At 64.0% G+C, this 15,392-nt stretch overlaps 1 protein-coding gene across 4 annotated transcripts in view; it reads left to right on the top strand.

The window, feature by feature from the left end:
- Positions 1-4,949: 4,949 nt before the first annotated feature.
- LLGL1 (LLGL scribble cell polarity complex component 1) overlaps positions 4,950-15,392 on the top strand; it is a 40,665-nt gene continuing 30,222 nt past the window's right edge. For all 4 annotated transcript variants that reach the window (XM_059716691.1, XM_059716693.1, XM_059716692.1 and 1 more), the window contains exons 1-2: positions 4,950-5,138; positions 12,780-12,877. In XM_059716691.1, coding sequence (XP_059572674.1) covers positions 5,058-5,138; positions 12,780-12,877 — 179 coding nt within the window. In that variant the 5' untranslated portion in view covers positions 4,950-5,057. The remainder of the gene's footprint in view (positions 5,139-12,779; positions 12,878-15,392) is intronic.

A 15,392-nucleotide genomic window follows, 5' to 3' on the forward strand; every position in this document is an offset into this window, starting at 1 on the left:
TGCCCAAGGCTATGGAGTGAAGCAGTGTCAGAGCTGGGCTCGCCCCTTCCCCTAGCTCTCAGCAAAGGGTCTGTGTGACCTGTGAGCCAAGGCTGTGAATGGGCGCCGTGTCCCAGTTTGGGGTAACACAGCCGGGGGCTGCCGGGAGTTGACTCTCCTGTGGCCGCAGTCACGTGACGACAATCAAGGCAGCCCAGGCTCGTACCCCAGGCACCGGCGGGGGCAATGCCTCCGCTTCTGGGGCTGTCACGTGCGTGTCGGCCCCTAGCAGCAGTTAAGGAGGGCTCCGGTCTTTCCCCCCATGCCTGGACTCCCGTGTTCCCCTCGCCGGCAGAGCATCCTGACCAGCGCCCACTCGTCTGTCCTGGGGACGGGGCCCAGAGAGCTGCTCCCCTCCCGCTGCACAGAGACCTAATTAAAGACCTCTGACCTTTGGCTTCGTGTCTCACGACCCCATGCCCTGTCCCCATCCATCACCCAGGAGCGCTCGGCCTGGCTTCTTCCGGGTTTTCCCCGATCGCTCCTTGCTACAGACACCTCTGGCTTGCAGAGCTCATCCCCTGCAGCAAATGGGACGGCACAACCTGTACGAGGTGGGCTGGCACCATGGGTACGGCCAGCAGACGGGCACCCTCGTGCCCCAGCCCCATGCATATGGTCTCGCCCCTCACACCGTTGCCTCTTCTCGGGGTTGAGGCATGAGGCAGGGTTTCTTCCTCCCACACGTTCCCCCGGTGCAGGGCCCAGGTCCAGCCACCCTCTCCACTGGGCACGCGGGCCGGGTTTGCTCCGGGCGGCCAGCGCCCGCCCCGCTGCTTTCCCGAGGGCTGCAGGTTTCCAGGGAAATTCCAGCAGCAGCTGCGTCGCTCTGGCCCAGAACCGCGGCTATTCTTGGCAGCTCCAAAAATACCCGAGCGCTGCCTCCTGCTTCCTGCACCTGGCGGACGCATGCGCCTCCATCCCCATGCAAGCGCATGAGAGCCCGGGCAGGGAGGGAACGGCACGAGGGTTGGGACAGAGGTGCCAAGAGGGTGGGAGGGCGATGCAGGATTGGGGCCGGCAGTGAGGGCAGAGGGGCTGGTCCCAAGATGGTGGCGGCTCGGTCACGCCTGGGGTTGTTCACTGCGGGGAGTGGCGAGAGCCTGCAAGGGGGTTACAATCAGGGTGGGTCTTGGGCCAGTCCCCGCAGAGGGGAGCGTGATGCCCTGAACGAGGGGGCCGCATCCTGACGGCCTCCCTGGAGGAGGCTTCTTCTTGCCCTGCCCTTCAAGCCACCATCGGTCTCATGTGCTAAAGCTCATTTAAACCATAAGCAAAGCCTCTAGCAGTGGGGGAGCCCTGGGTCCCGTGTCTTGCACGGGCCTGGCCCACGTGTGAGCCCAGAGGAGGCTGGAATAGACCAGCCTGGCAGCACAGCCTCGTGCTCAGGGGCTGGACTGGGTCCTGGGGGCTTGGAGGGACAGCTTTGCACCAGCCTGTCGTGCCCCCGCAGCAGCCCCGTGGCACCAGACCTGGCTGCCAGTTCGCAGGGACCGGGGGCAGCGGGACGTGGTGCCTGGAGACGTATAGGAGGGGTCCGATGGCAATATTGAGGCCGGTGCTGAGCAGGGTGCTGTAGGGCAGGCACCCCCAGAGCCAGGCGGGCAGGGGGGGACAGCCTGAGCTGTGGGTGATGGAGCAGGGGCCCGGAGAGAACGAACCTGGCTCCGGGCAAGCCAGGTGCTCGGGGCCAGGAGCCCGGGGTCTCTGCAGGCTGCTGAGCCCCGAGGCGCGGCCGGCATTGAGCCGAGCGCCCTGAGCTTGGCCTGGCTGTGCTGCAGCTGCACCGCCGGGGCTTCCCGCTGCTTGCGAGGGCAGTGCTCTTGGCAGCTCTCACGATGCATTGTGCAAACCCTGTGCACCGCGGGGAATTTGCAGCTGGGCTGCGCCCTCCTCCCAGCCGCGGCAGATGGAAATGAGCTGCGGATCTGAGAGCAGGTGCTGGGGGCTCCCGGAGAGCGCTGGCGGCATGCACGTCCCTGCCCCAGAATGGGGCTGGTCCTGTCCTCTGCCCTGTCCGCAGTGCCCCTGGCACCTGGCTGAGCCCCTGCTGCGGTCACTGGCACGCAGCCACCGGTGCATGGTCCGGGAGCATTATTACGGGGTAAGAGCAGGCACATGGGCGCTTACCCCAGCTCCATCCTACTCCAGCTGTGGAGCTCAGGCTGGGAGCATGGGGCTCCCAGCTTCTGTAATGACCCCACTGTGCTAATTGGCCCAGGCTGCGCGGTGCCCGGCTGGTAGCTGATGTCACTGCAGGGCAGGGGCTATAGCGAGGCGCTGCCGGGCGCTTGAATTCAAGGGGAAATGCCAGATCTGATCGGCCCTATCCAGGCTCCTACAGCATCTGCAGGAGGTCCTTAAAGCCCCAGCTCCAGGAGTCAGGGGATGCCAGAGAACCGGGGGAGTTCCCAGCCCTCCCGGGTGCTGGGAAGAGCTGGCCAGCTGCCCCGGGAGGCTTGGGGACCAGGATGCAAAGAATAGCAGTGTTTTAGTAATATAATAATAACAACAACAGTAACAATCATCATCATAAATCATTATCCTCATCACTATTGCACAAAGCCTGCGGCTTTTGAGCCAGTCTCTCAGGCCTGGCCCACGGCTCGGAGCAGCTGGGAGTGGCTGTGCTGGAAGCCGTCAGCATTGGACTGATTTGTTTCCTGGGATGGGATGGGATGGGATAGTGGGGGGGCCCTTCATGGCAGCTGGGGGTGAGCGTGTGTGCACACGCATGTGTGTGTGTGTGTGTGTGTGTATTTGTCTGTCTTTATGGCAAGTGTGTGCGGGGGGGCAACAGGGTTTGTGTGTAGGGAAGCTTTTGGGACGTGTGTGTGTGTGTGTGTGTGTGTGTGTGCGTGTGTGTGTGTGTGATGAGCTGCTACCCAGGCTGGGGTGGGTGCGGAGCCAGTTTCTTTCTTCTCCCGTCAGGGCATCATGTTTGGGGGCAGAAGCTGGGCGTGGTGCCACCCTGCCCTGCCCTCGTGCCCAGCCTCACCCTGCCCCTGCCCACGGTCCCTGCCTGCAGCCGGAGGCAGAGGCGCAGACATGCGGCTCAACCAGTCGCCCCGTGCCCCAGCCGGGTGAGTCACGGCTTCCCGGCCCCGCGCCTTGTCTCCGCACCAGCTCGTTCGTCTGCTTGTTCATCACAACTAGCTCTCCCAGCCGGGGCTGGGCATGCGGCAGGAGGTGGGGGCCGGGGACAGGTGGGTGATGCCCTGACGGGAGCCCCAGGAAATGCCGACATCCCCAAGCCCTGCTGCTGCTTCTGTCCCAGCTGTGTGCACGGCGCTGTACAGACGAGTTGAGAGCGGGCCCTGCCCACGCACACCTCCAAGCAAACGCAGCATGCACCACCGGTCGGGAGGGCCTGACTCAGTGTTTCCTGGCTGTGACTCGGGCAGATGAGGCCACGTGTCTCATTACTGCCCTTGCCTTCGCCCCGGGGGCCTGCACCCCCACGGGACAGCGCTGGGTCCTGGAGGGTTTCCGCTAGACATCCGACAGCTCCTGGCTCAGCGGTGTCACGGCTGCCAGCCTGTCTGGTGATGCCGGCCAGTCCAGCTTAACACCAGGGGAGAGTTTGGCCCAGCTGCCAACAGTGCTGTACTTTGCTCTGGATGCAAATGGTTCTCATTAGTTCGCTTCCACTGCACGGTGACGTGGATCTCCAGGCGCGGGGCCTGCCCCTGCAGCGGGCCACCTGCCCCAGCCCCTGCCACGGCCGCCCCGGGGGGCGCTAAGCACCATGCCGGGGCCTGCAGGGCAGCTGGAGGCAGCCCAGGTGCAAAAAAGGCTGATATCTTCCCCCTCCGCTGGAAACACCCCTGGGTTGGTCTACACGGGTGCACTGCTGGGTGCTCCCACCCTCCCAAAGTGCCCGCTGCCCGGCCTGATGCCCCAGGGTTATGGGGGTTCCCCCACATGGCAGCCGCTGCCCAGGCAGAGGCAGCACTGGTGCAACCACTTGGGGTGCGAATTTGCACCCTCCCTGCCCCCCACTGTCTCAGGGTTAGAGGCCCTGTACCCATCTGGATAGGTGGCACCGCTTGCCCTCGGGCTTGACCCTGCTGGCTGGGGCATCCCTATCCCACATTCACCTCCCATGGTTAGGACGCCCGTGCCCTGCCCTGGGTGCTGCTGGATGCACCCCCGGAGGGAGCTGCCCAGGGAGCCCGGGGCGGAGGCAGGTGGGAGACGCACAGAGCCTGCACTGCAGGGGCAAGGACTTCAGCGGGGCCTCTATCCGCGTCTAAGGACCAGGGCACGATCCCGCCTGGATTCTTCTTTCTTCCCTGGAGCTCCTGCATGGCCCTATCGCGTGCCAGAGGCTCCAGGAGCAAGACGGCCTCTGCTCCGGGAGTCGGGGGGCAGTGGGGGCACGGCGGGCATGGATTTCACTCCCCACCGCCCTTTGGCAGGGAGCTGTGCCTCCACCTGGGGGTGACTGAACGAACCCAGCGCCCACAGCTGCAAGGGGTTGAAGGCACCTCCTGCTTTTCCTTGCAGCACCGTGGGGCACCCCCAGACCCCAGCTGGGGGTTAGGTGATAAATTGCGGGTGCCCATCACTGGGGGGTTGCAGACGGTGTGGGCACTGACGCTGTTCCCCCGCATGTGCCTAGGGGTGGCAGGGCGGGGCCCCCCAGCCCCAGGGCTGCTCTGAGCCCTCTGCAGGGCAGCGCCGCGCCCCGCCGCCAGGGGGCAGGCGAGAGCAACGCTGGCAGCAGGAAACTACATCTCCCAGCCTGCCTCGGGCCGGACGCGGCGCACGCGCACGAGGCGGTGCCGCCCTCCCTGGGGAGCCGCCCGGCGCCGCCCGCATTGTCTGGTCGGCGGGGCCCGCAGGGGGAATCGCTGATTGGCTGCCCTGAGCGTCACTCAGCCGCGGGCCCCTTGAAAAGAGCCGCCCCGCCCCGCCCCCTCCCAGCAGGGCGCCGCGCGGCCGAGGCGGCAGCAGAGTCCGATCGCGCCCGGCCCGCCCCGCGTGGCCCCGGTTCGAGCCCCGCCGCCGGCACCATGATGAAGTTTCGGTTCCGGCGCGGGGGCCACGACCCGCAGCGCGACCGGATCAAGCAGGAGCTGTTCGCCTTCAACAAGGTGCCGCGCCCGCCCCTGCCCCTCCCCCGTGCGTGTGTGTGTGTGTACAAGGGCTGGGGGGGTACGTGTGCATCCTCCTCCCTGCTGTTGGGGGGGGGGGGTGAAGCGGTGGTGGGGACGAGGCTTGCACACCCGGCGGGAAGCAGTGTGTGTGTGCGCGTGCAGGGGGGGCGGGGTGTGCAAGGGGTGCAGTGTGCGTGCAAGGGCGGGGGGTGTGCCAGGACACATGTATGGAGGGTGTGCATGCATATGCATGTGCGGGGGGTGTACAGTGTGTGTGTGTGCAAGGGAGGTGTGTAGTGTGTGTGTGTGCATACACGGGGGGTGTGCACGCAGGGGGGCGCAGTGCGTGTGTAAGGGGGGCCGTGCGTGCAAGGCTGTGCACGTGTGGGGGGGCACACATGCCGCGGGCCTCACAAAGCAGCGGGAGGCTGGAGCCACAGCTCGGGCTTTGTGCGGCCCCTTCCCTCCCCTCCCCGCCTCTCCGACCCCGGCCCCTCTCGGGTGCCCAGAGCCCCTGTGCCAGGCTCCAGCAAACCAGCCTCGGCCCCGGGCGAGGGGACGGTGGGGCCCCGGGGGCTGCTGCCCGGCCCTTGGGTTGGGGTCCCCACGCGGCCGGGGGCCTTGGGGCAGCGGGATGTGGCCCTCGCTCCGGGCAGGGTATAGCCCCCGGTGCCGGGCGCTCCTCCGTCAGCAGCCTGCGCCCTTTGTCTGGGCTGCCCCCTCCAGCAAGCCCTCTGGGCTCTTTCCCTGGAGCGGCGACCTGGCTGCGCTGGGGGGACCCGCGGCCCCCGGCTCTTGGCTGTCCGGCCTTCGCCCACCTCTGCCTCCTGACTGCTCGCAGAGGCCCCGTGGGGACGGCAGTGAGCCCCGGACACGATGGTGCATCCCCTCCCCACGGCTGCCCGGCCAGGGCCCCTGCAGGCATCCCCTGGTGCCCGGCCCCCAGCCCGGGGCTGCGCTTCGTGCCGGCAGCCCGTGTGGGACGGCTCGCCTGCCAGGAGCCGGGCTGCGGACTGGGCTAGGAGAGGAGGCTTCTCAGGGCCTTCCCTTCCCCGATGCCAGCGCTCCTGTTCCTCGCGGGCTCCAGCGTGAGGAGGTCCCACCTGCCCCAAGGAGCTTGTGGCCCAGGTAGGGGGGTCCCTGCTCCACCACGGTCCCCCTGGGCCTGCCAATCCCCGGTGGCTCGGACTCGAAGCACGTGGGAGAGCTCTGGCCTGTCCTGGGATGGAGCCAGATGGGGTTGTTACAGGGAGGGGGCTCCTCTCCTCCAAGTGCCTGGTGTGACCGGAGAAGGGCAGGGAAGTGCTGGGCTGTGCTCCCTGCTGCTGTCGGTCTCCATTGTTAAGCAAAGCTGTTTGGCTTTGAGCAAGGCTGGGAACGAGCAGACCTGGCACCTCTGCGGACCCCAGCGGGGAGCAGGGGGCAAACGGCTGAGGCTGCTCTCTTCTCTGCCCTCGAGCTTGCGTGGGAGCCTGCAGCAGCGCTGTGCATCGCTGTGCATGGCTTGGGACACAACCGTCTATTGGGGAGAGGGGCTGTGGACTCGCTCTCGGGGTGTGTGGGTGCGTGGCACGGGGAGGCGGTGCAGGAGCCCTGCAGGAAGCAGGGGGCTAGTCCGTGTGTGCATGCCGCCTTTCCTGCCTCGGCTCCCCAGCATGCAGGTGCCTCTGCATGGGGCTGAAGCTGGTGGGTTTTGGGCCCCGCTGCACATGGAGAAGGGCCAAGCTGCTGCAAGGGTTTCCATGTGGAAGCCGTGGTGGCTGCCAGCAGCCTCCCCTCCCAGGCATGTCATGCTTTGGGGAGCCGTCCCCCCGTAGAGCAGCCCCCTGCAGCCAAGCCAGCACCGTGGGACCAGTTGTGGCATGCTCCACTGCAGGACGCCGCCTCCATCGAGCTGGCAGGTAGCGGGGAGCTGGCTGGGGGCTCCTGAGCTCCCTTGGCCCCACAAGCTGCTCACTCCAGCGGTGCTGCGTGCCAGCTGCCAGGTTTGCAGCTGGGGCAGGTGGAGCATCCACTGGGCCTGGTGCTTTGGGCTGCTGTGACTCGAGCGTGTGCTGAGCCTGGAGCCGGGACTGGCCTGGCTGGTCCTGTGGGGTTGGCTGGTGTTGTCGAGCTGCTGACTGGCCCTGTTGCACCCAGGGCGGGCAGGCTAATGAGTCGTCTGCAGCTGGCGGTAGAAGTCCTGCACCATGGCAAGGGGAGATTTGCTGGGTCACGAGTTATTGTGTCGCTCCCGGTCCCAGAGGTCGGTTGCTGGCCTGATCTCTCAAGGACCCTGCTAGTAGCCGGCGGCTAATTCTGACAAGGGGGGGTTTTGGCCGCTGTCCTTGTCAGAAATGGGTCGATTCGGCCTCTATCCGGGGATGGGGCTGCAGCTGCACAGCAGCCTGCCCTGGATACCTGCTTCCACCCCAGCTGCCTCCTGGAAGCATGGCCTTGGCCTTCTGGGATGCCACGGGGTCCAGGACATTCTCCAGTTGCTGCAGTTGGTCTCCTGATGAGCAGGTGTCTTTGTGACTGGTGCTCGATCCCCAAAGTAGGGCAGAGGCAGGGCTGGATGAAGGCTGGTAACCTGAGGGCTGCGTGTGGTGGGTGCTGACCCAGCACATGGGGCGACGAGATGCCTTTGCAGATCTGGAGGCTGCCAAAGGCTGCTGCACCCGTGCGGGGAGCACGTTGGTCATCTCTCAGCCTCGGGGCTGCTGTGCTCTTGGGTGTTTGTGTTGCATCATGAGCATCTTGACCTGGGGAAGAAGAGGGGTCCTGGGCGTGAGTTAGAAGCCCCACATTTGCCCATTGTTGAGGTGCTTTGCAGTGATTTCTTGGCAGGTCTGGACCCAGAGTCCAGAAGGAGAGGGTGTTAGATTGGTCCTCCACCTCCCCGGCATCTGCAGTGGGGTCCAGAGGGCCATGCAGAGAAGCCGGGCACCTGGGCTGCACTGCGTGGACTAAGGATGAGTTTGCATCTGTCCAGCCCCTTGCAGGCCTGACCTCCGCTCCGTCCGTGGCCACCTTGCCCAGCGACGTGAAGGTGTTTGTGCTGCCCATGCTGCTAGAAGCTGGCTCTTCTGTGCCCCTGCGGGTGTTGGGTATTTGCAGGGCACCTGTTGAAGGAGATTGGTTCTCCCCACCACGTGAGGTGGCTGTTGGAAGATGTCAAGGTTTGATCCCCTTCCTGGTGCCATTAGAGCCACTGGCTCAGCCAGGCCTATGGGCAGCATGGGTCAAGTGGTGCTTGCAGCATGGAGCCCTGGGCTGCTGTCTGCAGCTGCAGTAATGCCCGTGCTCTAGCCCCTCTTCCATGGACTGGACTCGGAGCAGCTTTTGCAGAACTGGATCTGGTCGTGGGCTCTCGCACAGCCCAAGGGTTTCCAGGCCTGGGTCTGGCCTGGGCTGGCGTGGCAGGCACCCCCCCCCGTGCTTCCCTGGCAGCCACAGGCAGGTTGGCACCCAGTACCTTTGCATGGGACTGGTTTCTCTTCCTGCCTTGGCCTGGCCTCTCTGCAGAGCTCCTGCTGAAATTCAGCTTTGCCTTCCTGTGCGCTGGCCTGTGTTGCATCCTGGTGCCATCCCGAGGGCTGGGTCTGTGCATCCTGGCGACTGATTCGGTCTCCAAGGGGCTCTTAGCACCCAGCTAAAATCTGCAGATCTGAAGCTCCCAGGTGCTGCACTTGCAAGGCTCATTGGTCTCTCGGTCACAGTACCATCCAGCTGCTGTCTTGTGGGTGCATCACTTGTTCCCCAGGTTAAACTTGGAACCAGTTCTCACAGACCTCATTTCCCAGTGTCTCCCAGTTGTATTGGGGTGAGGAGCATGTGGCTGTGGTCTGCTGCCTGGCCAGTCTGTCAGCGCTGCTTGGGCAGAAGGATTCTGCTCCAAGTGTCTCTGCTGTGCCGAGGACAAGGCTGGGGGTAGCAGCAGCAATGTGGGGGGGAGAAGGATGAGCAGGGCCCACCTGGAAAGGGCTGACAGTGCCAGAAGGGGCAGAGTTGCTGTTGCCTGTCTTCCTCTAGGATCTGGACAGTGACACATGGGTGGGATGCTGGGTGTGGGGGGACATTCGGGCCCATGCATTGGGAGGAAGATGAAGAGGCAGTGGATACCTGATGACGGGCGGTCCCCATGTGCCAGGCCCCCCCGGCTCTGCAGCCAGTGCATGCAAAGGGGATTGCAGGTGTCTGGGCACGGGATGTTCCAGGTGGTGCTCTCGGTGCCATGTACCAGGCCTGCCAGGGGGTTGTTGCTGAACGTTGAAGGGACATGGGCAGGGGATGCCCTGCAGCAGTGACCACTTCCCTGGTGAGCAGGATGATGGGTGATAGGAGCTCGGGGGTCCTGGGGGATGTGCAGACCTGCCAGGTGGTTCTGTGGCTGGGACATCTGCAGGCAGTGCTCGAATATTCAGCTTGACCAGATCACTGGCACGTTAGAGGCCCTGAGCGCTGTTATACATAGCTGACGCGAGTCTCCAGCCGTCCCCTGGGTGCAGCATCTGTGTCAGGCTTATGTTCGGGCAGCCCCTTGGGGACAGTGGCAGGAGCTCGGTGGGCAGCAGCTAGGGCTCCTGCTATCATGGGTGATAACCAGTAGGCAGAGCTCCAGCTGCTGCCTTCCTGCTCGAGGAACCTGGCACCCCCTGTGCCCCCCACGGTGGCTGAGCTTGCAGGTGCCCATCCTTGCAAGTCAGGGAACACGGGTGTCCCCACTACAGACCAGTGTCTTGGCCCAGGCCATGCAGGGGCTGTGCAGGGTCCTAGTGGGGAGCATGGATCCAGTCGCCTTCCCCTCCACGCCTGCCCCATCAAGGCCGTGCAGAAAGCGCAGTGCTGCTTGTGGAAACCCAGTATGTCGGTGCTTGCCCTTGGCTGGAGGTCTCTAGAGACAGCAGGCACAGCCTGGCCTCCACCTGCCTGGGGAGGTGGCTGCATGCTGGCAGCGTGCTGTGCGCCCAGGGGACCCCTCAGCCCTTCTCCAGGAGAGGCCAAGACATGCGATGAGCTGCATGGCAATGGCCAGCTGGCCTGTTGTGCTGCCCCGATAGATGGCTTGAGCTGGTGTAGCATCACTCAAATGGACCCAGGCGCTCTTGCTCTGCTACTAGCTTGTTTTACAACCCTGGGCAGGTCCCTTAAACGCCCCAGAAGCAGTGCTTCTGTAATAGTCCAGGAAGCTTGCCTCTCATGTAGGTCCCTCTGCCACAGGGTGAGCAGGCCCTGTTGGGGCTGGCTGGCTGCTTGGTAGCTGCACAGAGGCATTCCCATCCCGGCTCAGTGGGGCCTTCCCTTCCCTGCCTGGACAGGCCCTTCCTGTCTGAATGCCAGTGCTGGGCCTGGCCCTGTTCTCGAGCCGCAAGCACCCCTTTCTGCACCACGCCAGTGCAAAGGGATGGCCTGGACTTCTGTGACCCCCTCCAATCTATGTGATCACAGCGTTGAACTCCCTGGAGGATGATTGCAGAGAGGAGGGGGAGGAAGCTTTTCTCTGAGTGGGTAGGGGATGGGACTGGGGGCAATGGCCTCGGGCTGCAGTAGGGGAATTGCAGTTGGAGAGGAGGATCTTTCTGGCTATGAGTGGTTTGGCACTGACCAGGCACCTAGAGATGTTGTGCAATCTCCGTCCTGGGGACCTTCCCACAGCAGCTGGGATGGGAGGGTTTGGTTGGGGATGATCACAGCGGAGTGATCTCACAAGGTCCTTTCCAGCCCAGCTTTCCTATGATCCCTTGATGCACAGCCCTCGGCTTGCTGCCACCTTTCCGTGCCATTTAGGAGCCGTCTGTGCATAGAGGCCTGCTAATCTCGGCAACTGCCGAAACAGGCTCTGCTGCCACAAGCAGACCCTGTGCCTTTCGGCAGCTGTGATCATGTGGAGGAGCCCGGGTCTGTGCAGTGCCGCATGAGACCTTTCCACTGGTAGATCCAGCCATACGGTGCCTCGGTTCCTGGTGCTTGTGGCTGGTACGATCACGGGTTTGCCATCTGCGTGTGCGTCTCCGCTCTCCAGCCCCTGTGCCTCCCCGCACTACTTCTGAAATGGCATTGCTGGCTGGCGGCCGGCTGCCTTCTTCCTTTGGCCATGCCAGCGGGTGCTTGGACTTCTGTAGGGCTCCTGGGTTCTTTGCTCCCAGTGTGAGGACAGGCACCCCTCTCAGTCCCCCTAGTCTCGCTGCCTGTGGACCCATCTTCTCTTCCATAGGGAGTTAATACTGGGCAGGGAACTGTGCAGCAGTCCAAGGGGCACTTGGCATCTGCTGTGGGCAATGGGTGCTTCAAGAAGCTGGCTTCAGCCATACCGATGGGCCCGGAAGAAGCAAGGATTAGAAGTCCTGGAGGCAGAAGGATGGTGTTCAGATCCTGCTTGTGGTTGCTTCATCCGAGAGGTGTGAAGCCCTCGATGGAAGGGCTGAGGGAGGTGGCAGGCATCAGGTTTGGCTGGCAGGGTGGGCACAGCCGGTGCCATCAGCAAAGGACATGCATGAGCTGCCCCGCGCTCCTGGCCCCTGAGCGGTGAGAGTGGTGGGAAGCCAATAACGGCTTCTCTGGGGGCTGCCACTTCCTGAACCGCTCACCTGCCACAACCATGGCTCTGGGCAGAGCAGCCACTGGTGACACCCTGGCCAAGCCAGCGAGGGCTGGAGACGGGCCAGCATTTGCTGTATGACTGAGCTCCCAAGCCAGCCCCCCACCGCACATCTCCGCGTTGCCACCTCGGGCGTAGGGTGACTTGAAGGAGCACTCCTGGGTGGCCGTGCCCGGGGCAGGGCGGTCGAGCTGGAGGGGATGGACACTCCTCGTCTCAGCCCCTGAGCGCCTGCTGGAATGCACTGAAAGGCTGTTTGTGTTGGGCTGGGGCCGGCCGCGCGGGGAGGGGAGCACTCCCAGCCAAGGCTTAGGCATCCTTCTCCGGCCCTTCCCTCCCAGCACGGCCTCCTGGGAGGCTACAGGGCTTGGCCAGGCACTAAAGCATCCACACCTGCACTGCGTGGGCTGCCCAGGCGCTCATTTACCCGCCTACCCGAGCCTCCGGCCAGCAGTCCCAGGCCCCCAGCTGCCCAGAGCTCTGGCTGGAGAGGGCAGGCTGGGCCGCAGCCAGCGCTGCTCTGCAGCTCCCTCGGTGCCGAGGCGCTTGAAAGGCTCTTGCGTTCTCGTGGACTTTGGAGAACCTTTGTTTCCACATCGCCGGCGCCCTCCCATTCCCAGAGGCTTTGCTGGCGGTTGGTGCAGCCTGTGTATAGCCTGCACATGCATTTAGGCCATCGGGGGTGCGGGGGGAGCGCCGTGCTGTTGCAGCCTTGTCTCCTGCCTCTCCCAGTCGGCATCAGGCCTGCCGCATTGCCCAGCATGCAAGAGGGTCAGCAGGGAGGGACCAGAGGTCTTTGGCCCGAAGGCTAGGAGAACTAGAGGGGTTTTGGGGTGTTGCCTGATGCCGACACCCCATTAAACATTACATGCCTGGGAGAGCAGGGCATGCATAAAGGCAGGAGGGGGTTGTGTCTAGTGAAAGCCTCTGGGGGCTCCAACACTGCCTGGGTGAGCAGGGCTGTGTCCTGCACTGTGGCCACTCTGGGATTAATTTGGGCTTCTCAGGAGCCCTTGGGCTCATTGATGCTTGATATAACCCCGTGTCTTCTCTCCTAGACGGTGGAGCATGGGTTCCCCAACCAGCCGAGCTCCCTGGCCTACGACCCCAAGCTGCGCATCATGGCAGTGGGTACCAAATCCGGAGCTGTGAAAATGTATCCTTGGCTGCTGGGCTCATGGATCCCCCGAAGAGGGTGCAAGGTAAGACCTCGGCTCTGCCTGGCTCCAGCTGGCTTCCCTGGGAGTCACCTGGAGCTGCTTGCCAGAGATGAATAGATGTCCTGTGCAGAGGCCGTCTGCATGCATGGCTCGGCACAACACAGCTGTGCCCTTTAGGCTTTGTTCAGCCTGTCCAGCTGCTTTGACTGGCCTGGTTCTTGTTCACCAGGCCCCTTACTAGGGGGTGCCAAGGCCTTTTGGCCTACAGGGTGTTGTTGAGCCCCAGCAGAAGCGACCCCACCTGCCCTGGGAGGGGAGGCACTGAGGGCCGAGCTGCTGCCAAGCCCTGCCCTTCCAGGACCAGCATGGCAGCAGAGATGTCTAGCTGCATAAGTCTGGGAGGAAGGTGAATAGCAGTCCTTCCCAGAGGTGGTGCAGTGATTAACATGCGAAACGGCCTGGGGGCCGGGAAGTGCTGTCATTGCCCCGTGCTCTGGTCCAGGGAGGGGTTGCTTGTGTTTCTCTGTGCGTGCGTGTAATGGGGGCGTCACGACAAGGCTGTCTGGCCAGGGTTGCAGCCCTGGCACGCGGCTGTGTGAACAGAGCAGCGACTGGCAGGATCCTCCCGCTCTCAAGGGGAGCCGGGCTTTTCTGTCTCCTAGGAGGGTGGGGAGGAAGATTTGCCCACGCAGCACGTTGCAACCAGCCCTGCCATACGTCGCCGCCCTCCTCCCTCGGAGGCAGAACGGGGGTGGCTGGCAACGCCCTGGCTGGGTTGGTGGCGGGGATCCAGTCCGTGTGTGTCCTCGGTTGTGGGATAGACTGGGCCCGTGACCCAGAGGCACGGAGCTGGCTTGCATCTCTGTCCCTGCAGTGTCCACAGGCAGCTCTTCCCTCCTGGCTGGATGAGCAGTCAGGTCTGGGGTCTGGAGTCTGCGTCTATGCTGCCTCCACCTCCTGGGCAATGATGCCCTGTCCCTCTCCCTCTGGGCACAGAGGCAGTGCCCCTGGTAATACCCAAGCTAAAATACCCACACTGTCTGAGCCCAAGGGGCTGTGTGGGTGGCCTGAGCACTTCTGTCCTCCTTGCAAAGGGTGCCGGACTGTAGGGTGCCTTGTTGGCCAGTGATGTCTATTCCAAGTACCTGCCTGTCCTACGTCCAAGGCCTTGGTGCTTTGTCCGTGCACCTCTGCAGCAGCTGTCCTGTGTCAGCCCCCGGGTGCATGTCGGGAGGAAGAGGAGAGGGGGTCCATCCCAGTGGGTGGGAAAGGAGGCTGGTGCACCTTGTGGGACAGGGGTGCGTGCCCCAAGCTGGAGCCCTCGTCGGCTCCGCGTGGCCGGGTGTGACTGCTTCTCCAGGCAGGGCGCCAAGGGCAGGCGGCAGCTCCCGTAGACGAGAACTGGCACTGCCGGTTCCTCACAGCTGCCTTAGCTGGAGCGCGCTCCTCCTCCTCGCTGCCAGCTGCTGTCTGCTCTCCCGGGGCTGTGACCTGCTTCCTCCCACAGACACCAGCCTGGGGCTGGCGGGGTTGGGTAGTGGCACAGCGGTGGAGAAGGACCCCGTGTGCGGTATGCGGAGCAGCTGTGCAGACCTTCCACTAGAGGCTTGTTTCGGGAGCACTAGTAGCACGGGGTAGGGGGGATATGGGGTGCAGTGGGATCGGTGCTGTGACTTGCAGATGGTTACCCATAGTCTCCCCTTCCTCACAGTGGTCTGAGGGGCAGGTGGCTCCAGCGCTGCCCAGAGACCTGCAGGAAACAGCCCTGTGCTGGTGCCCTGGCTTCCTCATTTCTGCCTTCTGTGTCAGGCAGCCAGGGCTGATGGATAAGGTGTCAGAGCTTTCTGGCCGACCCCAGGCTGCCTCCGCTCGTGGCTCCGGGTGCCGCGGTCTCACAAACTGTAGCGGTGGGAATGGAGCGTGAGCTGCCAGCTTCTTGCTGGTGCTTCAACATAACAGGAAAACAGGCCATTCCTGCGGGCTGAGAGATGCCCACTCTTCAGACCACAGCCTGTGGCCTGTCTCCTGGGCTGTAGTTTGGGCTCGGAGCAAGTGCCAGACCCGGTGCTCATCCCCAGCTGGGGATGTGCGCTGTAGGGGAGCCAGGGCTCCTCCGCCAAGGGCGTTCTGCTCCCGGCGGTGCTCTGGTTCTCATGAATCGCATGTCTGTCTTAGCTGTCAGGGTGGGGGGAGATGTCCCGCTTGGTCAAGGATGCCCTGGCTCCAGGCGGCTGCACGTAGCCAAGGGCTCCCAGCGCGGAGGGAGCTGGCAGGGCTCTGTGGCCTGGCAGAGAGCGGCCTTTGTTACCCGCTGTGTGCAGAGAGACTTCAGAGGGCTTCCTGGCCATGGGCCAGGAATCCATTTGTCCCTGGGCTTTGGAGGCCCTGCTCCACAGGAATGTGAGCGGGGGGCGTCGGGTAAGGTCCCTCGACTCTGCCTGGGCCCAGCACGGAGCCGGAAGGTGCAGGATCCACATAGGCCTGGCCTAGCCTGGCTGGGAAGTGCCGTGC

Source organism: Alligator mississippiensis, chromosome 13 (assembly GCF_030867095.1).
Source record: "Alligator mississippiensis isolate rAllMis1 chromosome 13, rAllMis1, whole genome shotgun sequence".
NCBI lineage: Eukaryota > Metazoa > Chordata > Crocodylia > Alligatoridae > Alligator > Alligator mississippiensis.